We start from the raw sequence: 19,453 nt of genomic DNA on the forward strand, positions 1-19,453 counted from the left end.
GCCGGGCTCGGGCCGAGCTTTCACTCTGCATTAACAGAATTTTTGTAGGGCTGAGCCCGAGCCCAACCCGACCAACGGGCCTACAACTTGGGACCGAGCCCGGCCCTCATAAAAAGCCCAAAACCCGGGCCCGAGCCCAGAGCCCGAGAGAGACAGGGAGAGAGGAATCGACTTACAAAATAGAGAGAGACAAAGAGAGAGAGGAATAGAGAGAAACCTGTTCGACTTCTATGAGAGAGAGGAAGATAACGAGAGAGAGAGAGAGAGAGAGAGAAGAGAGGACCTGGTCACTCCACTCATCAACACTCAAACGACAAACAATCGTACTCTCTTTTGAGAAACCCATTTCTGTGAGACCTGCAGAAACTCTCTTGTTCTGTTTCCTGCATAGATTTTTTGGGCAGTTTCATTCTTTTTCTTCTAGCTTTTTCTCTTACCCAGTTCCTACACTTTGAATTCTTCCGGCTTTATCTATTACACAGGTTTAGAAGGAATGAATGTTACACTAGGACAGATGTTATTTCTCTTACTTTTCCTTTCTCTCTTCCTATCATCCTCTGCTTTGCCATCATGGACAAGTTACAATTTCTGAGAGTCTTCCGTTCTTGCAATGGTCTTCCCATTTTGAGTTCCTTTATTCACTAGAACTACAACCCATCTTCACTGTCGGTCATTGGTGGCGTCGATTAGAGTTGAGAGTGAGAAAGAATGAAATTTGAGAAGGGTTCGGTTTAGGAATTTAGGGTTTAAAAGCTACATATATATATGTATAAGTCGGGTCTAGCCAGGCTCGGGCTGGGCTTTTGTGACAAATCCCGAGCCCGGCCCATAAAACAGTCGGGCTGGGTGGAGCAGAATCAGCAGGGTGGTCCTTCAGCAAGAACCTGATTCTTCAACAAGAATCTGATGGAGGGTGAATGAGCACGACTTAATATCAGTTGTTCTCAAAAACTGATATCAAGAACACTTCTTGATCATTCCTACTGGTGGAGAACGAACTGGCAATGGCGGCAGCAATAGAGGGAGGCAAGAGCAGAAGATGACGTCAGTCTTACTGGGGCTGTCTTCTCTCTTGGATCTGAGATCTTGTTGTGTAAAGTAGGGTTCACCCTCTTCCTCTATTTATAACCTTAAAGAGAGTAGCTCCTAATCTCATTAGGAGTTTCCTAATCCAAATCTGTATTTGGATCTGGACTCTCTTTAAGAGATAAGGATAAGCCCTTATCTAATTAGGAGTTTCCTAATCCAAATCATTATTTGGATCTGGACTCTCTGAGTGGATAGGGATAACTCTCTATCCTATCTGCTGATCCAAATCCCAGAACCGCCCCTCTTTAATTAATCAAATTAAACCAATTCGATTTGGGCTCTAGGCCCATTAAGTCCATGTGCTCATTCAGCATCCAAACTACTGCCCAGTTGGGTATCTTGTATGGCATGGGACCCAAACATTGATCTACACATCAGCCACATGGGTTCAGCCCAGCCTCTGTTACAAGGCCTAGCCGAATTCACTGTAGGAAACAGTGAACCCCTGAGCCCATCACCATGGGCTCTTAATGGGCCCAACACTTACACTAAGTGGTCCCTGGGTCAAGCCACCTTATAAAAACTCAAGGACTGTGGGTAGATGCAAGATTAGCTCATCAGGTATTACCCTCAATGGTCTTACACTTAACCTCGCAGCCCATAATAATCAAACACTGCCCGACAAGAGAGGACCTCTCTCTCGGTTGCAAGGAACAGTGCTGCAATCTCTACTCACATGGATCCCAAGAATTAAAACCTTTTGCAAACATTTTCAAACCATAATATATATGTATATATATATATGTATATCTCTATATAAATATATTTTGCAAAACAAATTTCAACGATTGAAATCGGCTGCTAGCAGCTTTGGTTTCCATCAGAGAGAGTGCATCCCCGATCATTCACTTTGTCCGACAAAGGGGCTGATCCTGTTACTATGATCACCCACTCAGATGAATTCTCAGACTGTCCCAACATACCCAGGTTTTGATCCCCTGTAAGGATCTCACTAATTGGCATATCAAAGACATCACAATCCGACACATAGTGTAGTATCATAATCGAGTCTAGGGGCCAAGTGTAACATTCCAATTTTGCCCATCTATCTCCAAGGTCCAAGGCAATACTGGAATTCTGGTCCATTTCAGGGTTTCAAGAAAACCCACACTGCATCTACCTCAGTTCTCACTCTAGCAGCTGAGACAAGCCACCCCAACCAACTTGGCGGCACATCAGTGTCAGCCTTGGCAGGATAAATCTCCCCAGATCTATCCAACGGCTGTGAAGATTCTAAACTAACACAAGTCTCATATGTGTCTAGTTTAAGGGTATTACACAGAAACACACCATAATAACATGAATCAAATATGTACTTTAGTCATTTACAATAAATGTCATAATGTACATCATTTTGATTGGAGCTAAGGGCATACACTGTCTAACACTTCCTTGTTGGGTAGTGTTATTGATCATTATGAGCCAAGAGGTTGAGTGTAAGAGACCATTATATGGTTGATTACCTTATGGGCTTTACCATACATGAATTCATTACCCTTGGATTTTCATAGGGTGACTGAATCCAATGATCATTTAGGTATAAATGTTGGGCCCAAATTGAACCAATGCTGATTGGGTCAGGGGTTCACTGCCTTAAGTAGTGAATTCGGCTTAACCCCTTTTAAGGGTAGGGCCGAACCCATATGGACTCGTGTGAGATCATTGTGGGGTCCCACTCCATACATTATCAGGCCTAAAGTGGCCATGCAACACCTTGGGTCAAGAGCCATTAAAGTAAATGGGCATAAGTCCCAAAATTAATAAGATTAATTAAGTTGCCACATGACAACTTAAGTTGCCATGTGCTTTGGGCCGAATCTAGGTTTGGTATTGGGTACGAAGCACCTATCCTCTTAAGAGGATAAGATTTATCTGTTAATAGAGAATAGATCCAAATTAGGTTTGGATAATCTCCTAATTAAATTAGGATAGTGCTCCATGGAGATAAAAGAAAAGAAGGCGAACTAGGCTAGGACACTTCACACTCTTGCTCTCCCTTCTTCTCTCTTTGTCTTCCAAGAAACCCTAATTCAACCTAGGCTTTCAAGAACTGATTTTGATTAGTTTTTCCTTCTAGTTTTTGCAATAAAAATATTGAGGAAGATCAAGCTCACTCACCCCATTTGATCCAAGCAAGTTGGATAGTAATTTTTGAGAAAACAATGTAGTTAAATCGGCTTCAACTATTCATTACGCCATATTTAGTGGAGGCTGGTTTTAGGACTGATTTGTGCGTAAACTTCCACCTTGGGATATGTGCTTGTGATATCCGTATTAGGTATAATTTCCCCTTTTGATCTGGTTTCGAATCTAGTCCGGTTCAGTGTAAGATTAATATGGAAAAATATAGTTTTTCAAAACACTAGGAAATCGGTTACTAGAAGGGTTAAAAATTTTTTGTAATTTCACCCAGCCATCTAGCATGGTAAGGCCACTCATAAGATGGATTCTAACTTTTCCAACACCAACACCTTCAACATTTCTCAACTTACCCAAGCCTCGACTTTATCGATTGAGATCCTCATAGAACCGCACCCAGAAGATTTTAAGGTGCCGAACCTAGAGTCCTATGGCAGGACCACCAACCCGATCGACCACGTGGAGAGCTTCCAGGCCTTCATGCTATTGCGCGAAGCTTCGAAGGAAAGCATGTGCCTAGCCTTCCCGACCACATTCCGTCAAACAACTCAGATGTGGTATTCATGACTTACATTGATCTCCATTTGAAGCTGGAAGCAATTCAGTGAGCTCTTCACGATGCATTTTGAAACCAACTGCCACCACCCAAAGACTTCCATGAGTTTAATGTCCATCTACTAGTGCTCCGATGATAGCCTCCATAAGTATGTTCAAAGGTTCAATCCGGAGTCATTATAGGTTCTCAATCTCGATCGGATCATCCAAGCAGTAGCAGTCATACACAATGTTTGAGATCGCTTCCTACAATTCTCTTTGGCTAAGAATCCTCCAGCCAACATGGAGGGTTTCCTACTTTGTGCAGAAAAGCACATGGATGCTGAAGAGTTGGTCCATGTGCGAGGAGACTAGGGTGATAAGAAGTGGAAGGATCGTGACAAGGACCGCGGTGGGAGCAGGAGCAAGCGAGGCCGACAATATAGAAAGTCATCCAAACGGTCCAGGTCACTTGGCAGACACTCCTGAAAACCCCCAATGAAGTACTGTAATTATTCACCACTAATGACCAAGAGGAGGGAGATTCTGATGCAGATCAAGAAGACGAACTACCTCAAGTACCGTGCATGAAAGGGAACCCAGTGAACAGGAACCAAGATTGGTATTGCCACTTCCATCGGGCTGAAGACCATGACACAGAGTATTGTTGAGATCTCAAGAATGAGATCAACGAGTTGATCTAACATAGGTACCTGAAGTAGTTCATCAAGAATGATGACTGACCTGCCAAGCCGCCGAGGAACTAGAAGGAGCCTTAGGAAGAAGAACTCACTAGGGTGATCGCAATAATCACCGGTAGATTAGTAGTGGCTAGATGCAATTCATCAGCCCGAAAAGCGTTTGTATAGGAGATGCAAAACGATGATGAGAACCCTCCAAAGAGGCTAAGGGCCAAGGATATGATCTCATTTACAAAAGATGACCTATGAGGAATCTGCTTCTCTCACAATGATGCCTTGGTCGTGAAAATGATTATAGCCAACTATGAGGTAAACAATGGTAGTTTGGCTGGCATCCTCTTTGTAGATACCTTTGACAAAATGAAGTTGGATCGAAAAGTCTTATCCCAACCGCTATGCCTCTGATCAGTTTTAGTGGGAAGAGGGGTTGAGGGAATGATCATTTCACGAGGAATAAGAATAGATTATGATTCCACCCAACTAAACTGTTAGAATTAAAATAACTCATTCTCATTCCAATTCCATACTCCTTTTCTCACGAACCGAATAAAATAACTCATTCTCATTCCAATTCCCAAAAATGAAAAACGTGGCAGTGTTACCTACTGCAGGATCATTCCTTTTCTTAAGAGGAGCAAAAGTTTTTCAAAAAAAAAAACTGTGAAAACCGTCCACACGTGCAATAATCTTAATTTTCTCAAATTTGGGAACATCTAAGCTGATATTCTGCGATGGAAGTACAAATCTAACTATCAACCAAAAAGGTACAAAGCTTACCAAACTTTGCGTAGCCCCAGGTAGTCAACGAGAGGGAGAGAGGGTTGACCAGGCGTCTTGCGGGTGAGCTACCGGCCCGTCCCTCACGCGCTCAGCAGCGTTGAATTCTTTAATGAAATCATGCACCTTAGATGGCTTAACCCATGCAGTGCGTTCACGTGAACCTCTTTATTAATACCACTTCCATCGCTTGTCTCACTCGAAAACCAAAAATAGACCCACAAAGAGGAGAAAAATAAGTTCAGGAAAAAAAATCGAAGCATTACACAAGTATGTATTCCTTTCTATCCGCATTTCCTTTATTCTTCTCCAATTAATTACCTTCTACTGATGCGTAATATCTTATATCTTACTCCACATCTATCTCAGCCTCAATTCATTCAGCCAAGTAGTAATATTTCTATAAGATCCTGAAATAGTTGAGATGGGTCGGATTCCGTGTTGTGAGAAGGACAACGTTAAGAGAGGACAGTGGACCCCCGAAGAAGACAACAAGCTTTCTTCCTACATCGCCCGACACGGCACCCGAAACTGGCGCCTCATCCCCAAAAACGCTGGTAACTGTTATATATCTTGTGTTATGTAACGGTTGTGCATTTTGTAATCTGTAAATTGTAATGCATCCCCCTGTCCCCCACCCTAAAAGGCAAAAATAGAAAAAAAAAAGGCCAATATTAGCATCTAATATGGATGGCTCCCCTTCTGTATCATCTATTAGGTCTGCAGAGATGCGGGAAGAGCTGTCGTCTTCGGTGGACCAACTACCTCCGCCCAGATTTAAAACATGGCGAGTTCTCAGAGTCGGAAGAGCAAACCATCGTCAAGCTCCATTCAGTCGTCGGGAACCGGTATACCATTTTGCTGTCTTGCTTCGTGTTAAGACGTCTCTTCAAGAATCAAGACCAAAAACAATACGTCCATGTCCCCCAACTAAAAAAAAAAGGATTGAATGAATGGTTTTCTTTCTTTGGTTTCGTTTAGCTGGATAACGAAATGTAAAGATAAGAGATTGAGAGCAACCCGTACTAAAAATTTAGAATATAGAAGTAGAAATCTAATTTTTTGTTTTCATGTTTTTTCAAACTTCAAGGACAGGCCTGTTATTCTGACTTACTTTTGAAATTTATCTTTTCTCTAAATTGGTCCAATAGGTGGTCACTAATCGCTGCTCAACTTCCTGGCCGCACAGACAATGACGTCAAGAACCACTGGAACACCAAGCTCAAGAAGAAACTCTCGGGAATGGGAATTGATCCCGTCACTCACAAGCCCTTTTCCCACCTCATGGCTGAGATTGCCACCACTCTACCCCCACCTCAGGTTGCTCACCTGGCCGAGGCAGCACTTGGATGCTTTAAAGATGAGATGCTCCACCTATTGACTAAGAAACGTATCGATTTTCAGCTCCAACGTTCCAGCTCAACACCTGGATATGATGTACCACAACCTGCTGGAGTGAATACTGCAGCCACTTTTGTCACTGGGAGAACCGAAGACAAAGATGACACGATACAGAAGATTAAACTAGGTGTCTCAAGAGCCATGCAAGAACCAGATGCACTTCCCACGAACAAACCTTGGACCATCACTAGTACTGGAGAAACATCTGATGGCTTTGCGAGAGACCGGAACACATTTCCCGTAAAAATTTCTGGGTTTCAATATGGTCCACCATCTTATGGCAATGAGGGGGATGGATCGGCTTGGAGCCAGAGTATGTGCACAGGAAGCACATGTACTGGAGGGGACCAACAAGGAAGGTTGCATGAGAAGGCTGAGGAAGAGGATGGAGAAGAGGCCGAGGGCGGAAAAGCAGCAAGAAAAGAATCTAGCATGTTCAATTCAGATTGTGTCTTGTGGGATTTATCCGATGATCTGATGAATCCTATCGTTTAAAATCAGCTTACAGTGGCAGGATCGTGTTATCCAGAATAATAAAACCACTAGAGGAACATGCAAATGACGGGTGTAAATAAAAGTGAATTACATAGTTACAATCAGTTATATGCCTCGTTTCTTTTATTTTCTCTGTTCTTTATCAATTATTACCCCTTTTCTTACAGAACTAATACAGCTCAAGCAAAATATGAATACGAAGAGGAAGTGTCGCCCAAAACCTGCAAACATACACAAGCACGCATTAGCAGTACAAAAATTAAATTTAGTAGAAACTATAGCTTGTGATAAATGGTGCAAAGTGAACCAAGAGTTAATGGCCAGGTTCCCCCTTCAAGACCATGGAATTGGAACACTTCATATAGGGGATGCCAGGATGGCTGGATAGAATAGTGATGCACATCCCCATTCGAATTTAACCAATTATTTAATTCTCATATAAAATATTTTATATTTTATATAATTATATATATAATACTTAAATTATATAAATAATTTATATATTTATATACATTATATGAATAAAATATTTATTTTATATATTTATTAATTACCTAAAATACTTAACTGGTTAAATTCGTATTGAATATTTAACCGAATTCGAATTCAAACATTGATTTTCAATATCCATCGGATATTGAATTTTTTAATTAGATTCAAATTCGGATATTGCCTGATTTGGTTCGAATTTGATCCGTTTACACCCCTAAGTTCATCCTTATTAATGCTCTATGTAAATAAATTTCCATCCAAGGAGAAGCCTTCACATAGGGCTATCCCCAAGTTCCTGGGGTTTGAATTTCAGTGAAAAAGCAGAAAATGAAAACGAAGGGGAAAGAAAAGTTTGTTGAAAGGATAAAAGAATGGAATGAGGAAAGAAAAATGGTTGACCCCTTTCTTAGTTTTATTAACAGACAAAATTATCATCCTCCAGCAAGGTTACTGTATCACAACCGTCAAGCATTTAATAATATGAAAGTTTCAGCCCTACTAGAGAAAATGTTGTACAAACAAACCTCAAGTTGCTCTTCATCGAAAGAATCTTTCTGAACATTCCATGTATCTGCATGAGTACGCCTGAACTCTGCAACTGCCTTGGTAACAGTAGATCTCACGGGTGATGGTTCCCCAATGAAACGAGCCAATAAGGTTACATGGTCAGGCAGCCAACTGCAATAAAATGTAAAAACCATATGTGAAAATAATACAATATCATGCAAACATACTGCCCTTCAATATATCAAGTACTCCAATTTTATCTAGAATCAATTACTATTTAACCATATGAACCAAGGATTAAAATTTCGCAATGTATCGGAGCATATTGGCCGCTTACATATCGTATTAGTGACTCTCCGATACGCCCCAACAGCAACCATTTTGGGGTTCGACCTGTTTCAGGGTAGACAGGCCTTATACCGACCCCTCCTGAACCAGTTTGGAAAAAAAAACTAAAAGCAGCCAAAGATGCAGGCCAATACACCCCATCCGGCATATTGGCCTGTATCAATATTTGGAACCTTGCTATGAACTACTTCTAATAAAATCAGCTGGAAAAAGGTTTTCTAATGAATCAATCAAGGAAGCTTGCAAGACATAAAAATAGCAATATTTATTTCTGCCACATGGTTGAATGCTATGGTGAATCCCAATTGTCTATTAAACAGAAGACCTCTGGATTGGCTGTGAATTCATTCCAGCAATATACATCAACCCTACAAATCCACCTTGTATTGGAGTACGTCTCAATTAACTACGAATTGCCCAAACATTCAAGACTTTTACACATTGGTTACTTCTTGTGATTGGTTTCTTTTATCAGCATTGGTTACTTCTTGTTTTTAATTTTTCTCTTTTTTGCATGCATTTAAATGGTTCAAACTAGAGGATGAAGCAGCTGAGCCATAAATTTGAATTTGAAGTGGTTTGGTTTGATGTCCATTCAGCTTTTAAAACACTGAAAGAAAAGAGAAGTTCCAGAATGCCTCACTGCGGGGATTTTGAAAAAACAAGACTTTTACACAACACAGACAAGGAAAAGAATTCTAGTTTCTGCCACCTCAAAAGTTTCAACTCATTAGGAAGTCCTTTCTTCCCTCTTGCCATTTTAAATAAAAAAAATTTCAAATTAAGTATCTCATAAATATAAAGGCCAATGCAACAAGGCTAGCTCTGCTGGAAGACAGGAGGCACACATAACTAATTTGGAGGACCGTTAGGCTGTCAAGGCTTGCGGGTAAACCTTTTCAATGGGAGGCCTCATCCTGGGTTCAGCATTAGGCCCAGCCGTTATTGGTTAACTGGCTGGCTTTACCAGGTTAGGAGAGTGGGGGGTCCTAACATGTTGACAGTTTTGTGCAATTTTTTGTCTTCTATTGTTATTAAGCCTTGACTCATAATGTTTTATTATGCTTTATTATTGTTTCTAGCAGCTGCTGCCATACTAGGGGCATATTGGTCATTGTACACCTTTTGATCTTTAAGTATAAATGATGGAATGATGGAGTGACCACATACTTTTGGCACTCCCTTCTTCTTCCATGTTCCATCCCTTCTTCTCTCACCCTTCTCTCTTCTCTTCTTACTTCCTTTTTCTTTCTCCTTTGCTTTCTTTGTAGTTTTCCCTTATTTTCTGAATGAAGTGGTTTTCTACTGAAATCTGTCCATCTTGACAACAGTTGGTTTTTCCTATTTGTCCATGTGTAATGTGCCCCAAAGAAAGGAAGGTCAATCATCTCAAAAGCTTGAATGAATTCCCCAAATTGCTGCATAACTCTAGTAATTCGACCTCCCTCATGTTTCTTTTCAGAGAATCTGGTAGTATTAAAGTCACTTGTAGTGAGAATGGGCCGAATGGGCCTTAGTGTTCTTTATTTCTTTTAAGTAGTATTTAAAAGTTATGTTTCTTAGTTATGGGCCTTCTTTTATTTTCTTTAATTATTTCTTTAGTGCTGGCCGCCCCATTAAGGGTATCTAAGTAATTGTACTCAAACTTAGAATTTATTAATAAAAGTGATGAAAGGGGGCTAGAGAGAGGTCTGAATTCTTCTTTTCTCTCTTCCCTTCTTTTCTTCTTCCACAACCTATTGCTAAAACTTCTTTCTTCTTTCTTTTTCTCTCTTTTCTTGCATTATTTTAATTACTGTAGGTGTAATTTTCAACTTGGTATCAGAGCCATTTTGACCAAGTGGTTTAGTGTTCGATCCTTATTACCCCCATTGTAATTAATTAGGTATCAGCACAAGGTATGGGTGAGCCTGTGCTTGTTCACACTTCAAGCCCAATGGGCTTTCGTGTGAGGGGGTGTGCTAGAGAATATCAACCTATTCAAGGACCTCACCTAACAGCTTAAGCTTTTAGGTTGAATGGTTTTTTGAGATGGTATCAGAGACCACTAGTCATATTATGTTATGTCATAGTCGTTTGGGTCATTTGTCCTTTTATTCATTGAGTCAGTTGTTTCCAGAGTTATTTAAAGGAATTAGTCTATCTAGTCTTCATTGTGAGTCTTGTGAGTTCTCAAAGCATTGTAAGAGACTTATCCTACAAGTAATAAAAGATCAACTATTCCTTTTAATATTGTTCACTCTGATGTGTGGGGGCCTTACCATTTACCATGTATGGGTGAGTATAAATATTTCATCCTATTTATTGATGATTTTTCACGATATACTTGGATTTACCTTATGTGCTCCCGGGCTGAAGTGCCTAAACTTGTGCAACTATTCCATGAACACATACTCACTTAGTTTAATACCTGCATCAAAATATTCCGGTCAGACAATGCTAAGGAATATTTTGAGAAGGACCTTACCTCCTATCTTGAGAAGTTTGGGGTTATTCATCAGAATTCTTGTGCTCGCACTCCACAACAAAATGGAGTAGTGGAGAGGAAAAACAGACGCATTATGGAAGTTGCAAGGAGCATTCTTTTTGCTACCCATGTTCCTATGAAGTTTTGGGGTGATGCAGTTTTAACAGCTACCTACCTAATTAACCGCATGCCTTCTCGAGTCTTGGGGTTAAAATCTCCTTTTGGAGTTCTCTTTCCTAATTTTGAGATTTTCTATCCCCCTGAGGGTCTTTGGTTGCACTTGTTATGTCCACATTCCTAGTTTTAAAAGACACAAGTTTGACCCCAAGGCTCAGAAGTGTATCTTCCTTGGTTAGGCCTCCACACAAAAAGAGTACTGTTGTTTTGATCCTATTAGTGGCACCCGGTTTGTTTCCATGGATGTCACCTTTGCAGAGTCGGTTCCTTTTTATAGCCATCCTTCTAAGGGGGAGAGATCTCTCGAGTTGTTTTCTTCATCCTTTCTTTTGTCAACTCCAATTGAGTCTTGTGTTGAGCCTCCCACAGTTACCTCCATTCCCGTGGAGGGATCCTCTCCTTTGGGGTCTTCCACTCCTGCTCCTCCCCCTCTTCCTGCTTGTCCTCCAGTTGTTTCCACTCATTCTATTCTCCAGAAGTGGTACCAGTGACAAAGGCTAAGGCAAACAAAGGTTGATCCCACACCTCCAGTTGAATCTCAGGCGCTCCCGGTTACTGAAGAGAGGATATGTCCATCACCTCCTCCACCAACACCCTCGTTTCTAGACCTTGACCTACCCATTGCTTTGAGAAAAGTTAAGAGGAAATGTACAACTCATTGTATTTCCAAACACCTTTCCTATAACTTGTTGTCCCCATCCTACTATGCCTTTCTAGTCTCCATTTCCTCTCAATCCATCCCAAAGTCTGTTTTAGAAGCCTTAGCCACACCAGATTGGAAGGATGCTATAAGTACCGAAAAGAAGCCCTTCATAAAAACAATACCTAGGATATTGTTGACTTGCCAGGTGGGAAGCAACCTGTTGGGTACAAGTGGGTTTTCACTATCAAGTATCGTGTAGATAGGTCAATTGAGAGGTATAAGGCTCAACTTGTTGCCAAGGGATATACCCAAATATATTGGATAGATTACACTAAGACCTTTTCTCCAGTTGCTAAGATGACTTCGATGAGAATTCTTTTATCCTTAGCCGTGAGCTATGATTGGCCTCTGTATCAATTTGATGTTAAGAATGCATTCCTGAATGGTGATCCCACTAAAGAGGTATATGTGTCTCTTCCTCCTGGTATATATGGCAAGGAAATGCAGGGTAAGGTGTGTAGATTGAAAAAATCACTTTTATTTCCTGAAACAATCTCCACGTATTTGGTTTGACAGATTTAGGGCTGCTCTTGTTTAGTTCAGCTACACTCAGACTCCATCAGATCATACCCTCTTTGTTAAGAGAAAAGGCACTCTGGTGACATTTCTTATAGTTTACGTAGATGATATTGTGGTTATTGGCAGTGATACAAAAGAAGTTAGTGCTCTCAAGAATTTTCTCAAATCTGAATTTGAAATTAAAGATTTAAGGGAGTTGTGGTATTTTTTGGGCATTGAGGTTTCTAGGTCCAAGGAAGGTATCTTTATTTCTCAACGGAAGTATGTGCTAGACCTTCTTACTGAGACTAGAAAGATTGGTGCTAAACTTGCCTCTACCCCTATTGATGTGAAACATAAACTCTAGGCTAATGATGGAGAACTTTTAGCTGACAGGGGAGTGTTTCAGAGATTACTGGGAAACTTTTTTATCTATGTATGACTCGTCCAGACATTTCATATGCTGTGAATGTCATCAGCCAATTTATGCATGCTCCCAGAGACACACATATGGCTGTTGCAGAAAGGGTGTTATGCTACCTTAAGGGAACCCCCGGGAAGGGTATATTATTTGCTAAACATGGACACATGAAGGTAGAAGCATATACAGATGCTGATTGGGTAGGAAATGTGGATGACAGGAGATCCACATTAGGATATTGTGCTATGGTAGCTGGAAATATTGTTTCCAGGAGAAGAAGAACGCAATTAGTGGTTGCTAGATCTTTAGCTGAGGCAGAGTATAGAGCTATGGCCCATGGTGTTTCTAAGTTGTTATTGGCTTAGATCTCTCCTTAATGAGATGGGTGTTTCATGTGACAAGCCACTGATGTTGTATTGTGATAACCAATCCGCTAACATTGCTCACAACCCAGTTTAGCATGATAGAACTAAGCACATTGAGGTAAACAAACACTTTATACGAGAGAGAGTGGCTTTAGGAGAGGTGTGCCTACCTTTCATTGCATCAGAAGAGCAGCTAGCAAATTTTCTGACTAAGGGAGTCCCAAAGGCAAACCTTCAACATTCTGTAAGCAAGCTGGGCATGATTGACATCTATGCTTAGCTTGAGGGGGAGTGTAGTGAGAATGGGCCGTATGGGCCTTAGTGTTCTTTATTTCTTTTAAGTAGTATTTAAAAGTTATGTTTCTTAGTTATGGGCCTTCTTTTATTTTCTTTAATTATTTCTTTAGTGTTGGCCGCCCCATTAAGGACATCCATGTAATTGTACTCAGACTTAGAATTATTAATAAAAGTGATGAAAGGGGCTAGAGAGAGAGGTTCAAATTCTTCTTTTCTTCTTCCACAACCTATTGTTGAGACTTCTTTCTTCTTCTTTCTCTCTCTCTTTTCTTCTTTTCTTGCATTATCTGAATTACTATAGGTGTAATTTTCAACTTCACTCCCTAGCACCTAGGGAATCTGCAAAGCACCACAAGCTTCAGCCAGATCCTTACAAAGTATGCTTCTTTATTTTTCTTTAAATAAGGTAACTTCCATTCAAAAACAAAAGGGAAGGATGTACAAACAGGGTCTTCAAAAAAAAAAAAAAGAGCCCACTCAAGGTAAGGATTAAAATTTCGCAACACGTTCAGGGTTTGACCTATTTCAGGGGGTAGACAGGCCTTATACCGACTATCCCAAACCAATTTGGAAAAGATGTAAAAAATCTAAAAGTAGCCAAAGATACAGGAAAATATGCCCCATCCGGCGTATTGGCCTGTATCGATATATAGAACCTTGACTCAAGGTAGCGGATAAAGCATCTTCTGGAAGATTTAAACTCCCCTAGGGATCCATCTGAAGTTGCATTGGACTGAATCCAGGATGTCATAAATTTCTTGCAGAAAGTGAGCTAGCATCCAAGGACCTGAACTTCTCTTTGTAGCCCCTCAATTGTGATTCTAGACTCTCCCTTAACTAATAGAGAATCAACCTGCAATGATATGGCTGACCAAAGAATCAACCGCACTCCCAAACTATGCTTCTTTAAATTGTGACTCTGACATATACTTTACTATTAAGGACATTGGGTTTTTATTTTTCTGTTTTAGTTTGTTTCTTTCATGGTTGGTGTTGTAGTTTGTTTGGTTGGAGGCTTGTGTGGTTCAGTGTATGGTTGTTATTTCTTTTCTCTTGTTAGTAATGAAAGTTTCTTCTTACCAAAAGAAAGGACTGCCATGTATGTTATCCTTCCTTTTCTCAATAAAATTTAATGTTAATGATTCAAAAAATTTGTCAGTATTGATGAGCAAGCAGCATGTGCAGAATGGTTCAGTGTATGCTTGTTATTTCTTTTCTCTTGTTAGTAATGAAAGTTTCTTCTTACCAAAAAAAAGGACTGCCATGTATGTCATCTTTCCTTATCTCAATAAAATTTAATGTTAATGATTAAAAAAATTTAACAGTCAGTATTGACTATTGATGAGCAAGCAGCATGTGCAGAATGGGTTCAGATGATGAGAATTGATGCTTCTACAAATAAGAGCTTTATCCAATATGAACATGTCAATATGAATAGTCTGAACTTCATGACTCGTAACACAGTTTTCTTGAAACCTCAAATCAACCTTGAGCACGGATGTGACACACAAGGATTAAAATTTCGCAACATATCAGCACGTATTGGCTGATATGTATCATTTCGGTGACCCTCCGATACACCCCTACAGTAACAATTTCAGGGTATGACCTGTTTCAGGGGGGTAGACAGGCCTTATACCGACTCCCCTGAACCAGTTCGGAAAAAAACCTAAAAAAAATCTAAAAGCGGCCAAAGATACTGGACAACACACTCCATCTGGCATATCGGCCTGTATCGATATTTAGAACCTTGGTCACACATAAAATTTGTTGATTTAAACTGCACTACTTAAGATTACAAATATTTTATGTGAAAACTATAGTTTCCTGATAAAAAAAGTTGTTTGAAAAATTATTATTAGATTTTATGTCCATAACAAGATGTACATCATGCAGTACGTATTTCTCATCACATACCTGGGCATGTCATAGGGAACTGATAATACAGAAGCTGCTAATGCAAGGACTGCACCATGTATAGAAGCTATAGACTCGCCAGAGCTTAACTTTCTGGAAAGAAAAGGAAAGTTTCAATGGTTTAGCATTAACAGATATAGCAAGACATGTATTAACTAAGTGGATTCTTTTCACAAGAGGTCTGTATGGACTACAGATGCATGTCATATGCACCAATCTCACACAGGCAATGCTATATGCAAATGTATACAAATGGTGCAGTCGTGTAGATACTATAAATGTGGTACACAAATATAAGCATGAGCATAAGTCACTATTGATACAGATATGAGATTACATCGAATAAATGTAAACAGTAGACACTGTTACAAGGAGAACCAATTTATATTGCCTGGACAAAAATGGCCTATCTATGTATGCTTTGTTCATCATCACATACATGTTTTCTTTGTACGAAAGTTTGCAGAAAGGCATGTATGGGCGTGTAGAGACAAGAACACCATAGAAACAGGGAAACCAACCTCTGCCTTCGCTTCATTTGGATAGTTAATGCCTCTGTGAATGCTCTATCACGGAATTCCCTGGCTAGATCTTCATCTCCACCTTTCATTAGACCTGCCAGAACTGCTGCTGCATGCTCCCTTACCTGAGCCAGCAATGAGAGAGTTACGAGAAACCATGTGCAGAATATAATTACAACTCTAGTATCATCTGACAATTACGTTGTCTCTAAAGCCCATGGCCTTGCATAACAGCACACTGTAATAGCTAAAGAAGAAAACTGAAATTAAATTTTACTGCATAAAAGAAATGTATATAATGGCATATTCAGGAATGACAGAAAAGTCCTTATACTCCAACCACCATTATAAATGCCAGAAAAGTTTGATTTGTACATGTGAGACCAGAACTCAGGAAAATCATACTGCGCTTCAACTCCTAAGTGCCCAAGCAATGGCTCTACTTCCAAATTATTAAATAATCTCCTTATATAACATTTCAAATAATGATTAAATGCAAAACTAATGTTAGCATGTAACAGTTATACAAGCTGAATGATAATGATTGGTTCATACCTATATAATATTTCATAAAAGTATACCTTCTATCTATATAATAGAGACCAAAATCGAGTTCATTAAATAATAGTAGCAATAATTAGCTAAACCTTTGAACCATGACACAACAGAACATCACAGTTTACCTAACTATTACTGGAATGATTCTTTAGTCCAGGAACTCACCTCAACTTGGTTGTCTATAAGTAGCTTTTCAACTGTTTTCCAAATTAGGTGTTTCTCCACATTTGACAAAAGGAAAGTATGCCTGAGATAGAACACAGACCTTACAATCTTAGATTGCTTTAAATAGAGGCAAATAATTTCTAATCCTACATGAGAGAATAAAAGCAACACTGCAACAATTGACCTAGTGAAGCTGTAAGCCAAAGCATGGAAAAGCATAACATGATGATGCACAGTAAAGAAAAAAGGGCAGCCTAGTGCACGAGGCACCTGCCAATGTGGGGTCTGGGGAGGAACAGATGTACGCAGCCTTACCCCTGCACATACAGAGAGGCTGTTTCCAAGATTTGGACCCTGGTCACCCAGGTTGCAATGGAGCAATCCAACTGTTGCACCAAGGCCCACCCTCATGCACAGTAAGGAAGAAATAAGTAACAAATCTATGTTGTATAAGTCTCAGGCTGACAATGTGAGAACACGGGTTTGAGACTGAGAGCAGCCACTATGTGCATAAAAAAATGCTAGTATCCAGTCCACCCCTCCCAAGACCCCAGATGGCCAGATAGCTGGTACCAACATTGGGTAATGGCCTTTTTTCATTCTATAAGTCATACATCATTAATAGTACACCGACCACAGTTATGCAATAAGTAAAGATTTTTTATGTAATCATTTATGTAAATATACAACCTAGCCTAAATTTATTCTCAAGGGTTGCAGACTCAAAATGATAAAGGATAAAGAAAACCAAGAAAGACAGATATTGAAATCCAGATCTTTATAATAATGGAAAGACCTTGTATGAAAAATCCTAAACACAACATACCTATACATAAATGTTCGCAAATATGTCAGAGTTGCAGATCTAGTTCGCCAGTTGGAATCATTGGCCATTGAAAGAATCACTGATACAGCCTTTTGAAGATGGGGCTCCAGAAAAATTCTCCATTTTAATAATTCAAATGCCACCTTGGCTAATGTTGATAAATCTTTATTTGAAGTTTCCTTCAAAGATCCAAGAAATTCTTTAGACAAATATGTAAAAACCGACACATCCAGCAGAAAACACTTTCAGCATACTAAAGCTGACAGGCAATCCCGGAAGATCATTTCAGTACAAAATTATTTTAGGAAATCCAGGTGGATAAAAGGGAAGAAAGGCCAAATGCACAAACTTCAGAGATTGTAACATTTTATCAAATTTAACAATTTTCAGGAATGGCAGGATAGGATTCATGTAGCCAACCCCAAATAAGGCTGAGTTGAGTTGACTTGAGTATTATTAGACTTAACAATTTTAAAACAACCAGAAAACAAATTCTACTTAGATTTTGGATGGATAACTCGTATGAACACATCTGTTTTGATGAAGGAAGCACTCTCCTAATCGTTAAGCAAAATGTGCTTTGAAATAAACATATCCCTACGTGTTGACTTATCGTTACAAATAGGGGTTTCCATGTTTTTTTCACTAATGATGTTGTAGAGGTAAAGAGCCAAATGGGCCTTAGTTATGGGCCTGTTTTCTCTTTTTTATTGTTGTCTTTAGTGATGGACGCCCTACTAAGGGCACTCATGTAATTGTCCTTATTTTTTACAACAAAAGAATAAAAGAGATCATTGGGGACAGAAGAAAGGTTTTGAACTACTCTCTCTTCCTTTTTTTCCATCTTCTTCCTCCACTTCTCTCTCTCCAATCTCCTTTTCTCCTGTTTCTTTTCTTTTAATTCAGAATAGTGCAGGTGTGATTTACAATTTGGTATCGGAACAGGTCTTCACCTTCTTTTCTTTCTTCTCTCTTTGCCCATACATAGTGTGTATGGAGAATTGATCGGCTGATTAGGGAGCAGCTTATGTAGCCTAGTTGGGAGAGTTTTTGGAGAGGTTTTGTGAAGTTTTTCATCCCCAGTTGAAGCCCAAGGCAAGTTCTTGGGAGTATTTTCCCGAAAACCCTAGACAACTAGAGCAAACTAGTTACAAGTCCTAGAGACACTTTGAAGCAAGCACTTGAGTATTGGAGGATAGCATTTTTATTTTCATCAAGGGAGAATGGGTTATTTGAGTGTGTCAAGGTTCTGGAACCTCTGGTAGGAGAAGTTGAACTTTTTCCTCTTCTCTCATTCAGGCAAGTTCTATGAAACTCTAGATTTCGCTGTTTGGAGAGTAGTTTTTTGCTTGGGATAGCAATTCTAGCTTAGTTGAGACTTATTTTGGTCTTCATTTCACACAATGGAGAAAATTGGAGGAGAAACCAAATATCCCACAGATTCCAGGTTTGGACATGGGGGGTCAATGGAAAATCTTTTTGGGGTAGTGACCACTGTGAAGTTGGATGGGGTTACATCACCAGGAGTAAGAAGATACCAAGGGAGGATGACCCTACCTATGAGAGGGGGATGCGGGAGAATTACATAATAGTGGGTTGGTTGGTGAATTCTATGCAGCTACATATTAACTAGCACTAGTTGTGGATGGAAACTGCAAAGGAGGTGTGGGATAGTGTCACGGAGACCTATTCCCAAAAATTGAATGTTGTCTGGGTTTACTAAATGAAGAATGATGCAGCTAATCTAAGAGAGTGAAAGAAGCCCTTAGCCGTTCACTTCTCCATGCTAAAATCTCTTTGGCAGGAGATTGATTTGATGGAGACTATGGTTTGGGGGTGTACAAAGGATGCTGAAACACATAGGAAGCTAGTGGAAAAAATCGGGTTTTTGAGTTCCTTATCGAATTCAACCTGGAGTATGTTTTGGCGAAAGAATGAGGTGACTTTATCTCAGGCTTATGCTACGGTGAGTAGTGAGAAGAGCAGGAGAGAGGTTCAAGCCTATAAAGCCACAGACAGATCACTATGCTAATATCGGGATGAAGCTGAAGGTCA

The 19,453-nt window shown here is 39.8% G+C and overlaps 2 protein-coding genes across 2 annotated transcripts in view; one reads left to right on the forward strand and one right to left on the reverse strand.

Annotated features, from left to right (window-relative positions):
- The first annotated feature begins 5,519 nt into the window (after positions 1-5,519).
- Positions 5,520-7,136, forward strand: MYB80 (myb domain protein 103). Its single transcript, XM_010246523.3, has 3 exons — positions 5,520-5,797; positions 5,959-6,088; positions 6,392-7,136. The coding sequence occupies exons 1-3, from the start codon at positions 5,665-5,667 to the stop codon at positions 7,134-7,136; spliced, it is 1,008 nt and encodes a 335-aa protein (XP_010244825.1). The 5' UTR covers positions 5,520-5,664.
- Positions 7,137-7,184: 48 nt separating this feature from the next.
- Positions 7,185-19,453, reverse strand: part of PA200 (proteasome activating protein 200) — a 99,160-nt gene continuing 86,891 nt past the window's right edge. The window contains exons 30-35 of the mRNA XM_010246525.3: positions 17,399-17,577; positions 16,573-16,654; positions 15,850-15,974; positions 15,329-15,421; positions 8,153-8,306; positions 7,185-7,357 (exon numbers count right to left, since the gene is read on the reverse strand). Coding sequence (XP_010244827.1) covers positions 7,316-7,357; positions 8,153-8,306; positions 15,329-15,421; positions 15,850-15,974; positions 16,573-16,654; positions 17,399-17,577 — 675 coding nt within the window. The 3' untranslated portion in view covers positions 7,185-7,315. The remainder of the gene's footprint in view (positions 7,358-8,152; positions 8,307-15,328; positions 15,422-15,849; positions 15,975-16,572; positions 16,655-17,398; positions 17,578-19,453) is intronic.

Source organism: Nelumbo nucifera, chromosome 1, assembly GCF_055504915.1.
Source record: "Nelumbo nucifera cultivar China Antique chromosome 1, China Antique-T2T, whole genome shotgun sequence".
NCBI classification, from domain to species: domain Eukaryota; kingdom Viridiplantae; phylum Streptophyta; class Magnoliopsida; order Proteales; family Nelumbonaceae; genus Nelumbo; species Nelumbo nucifera.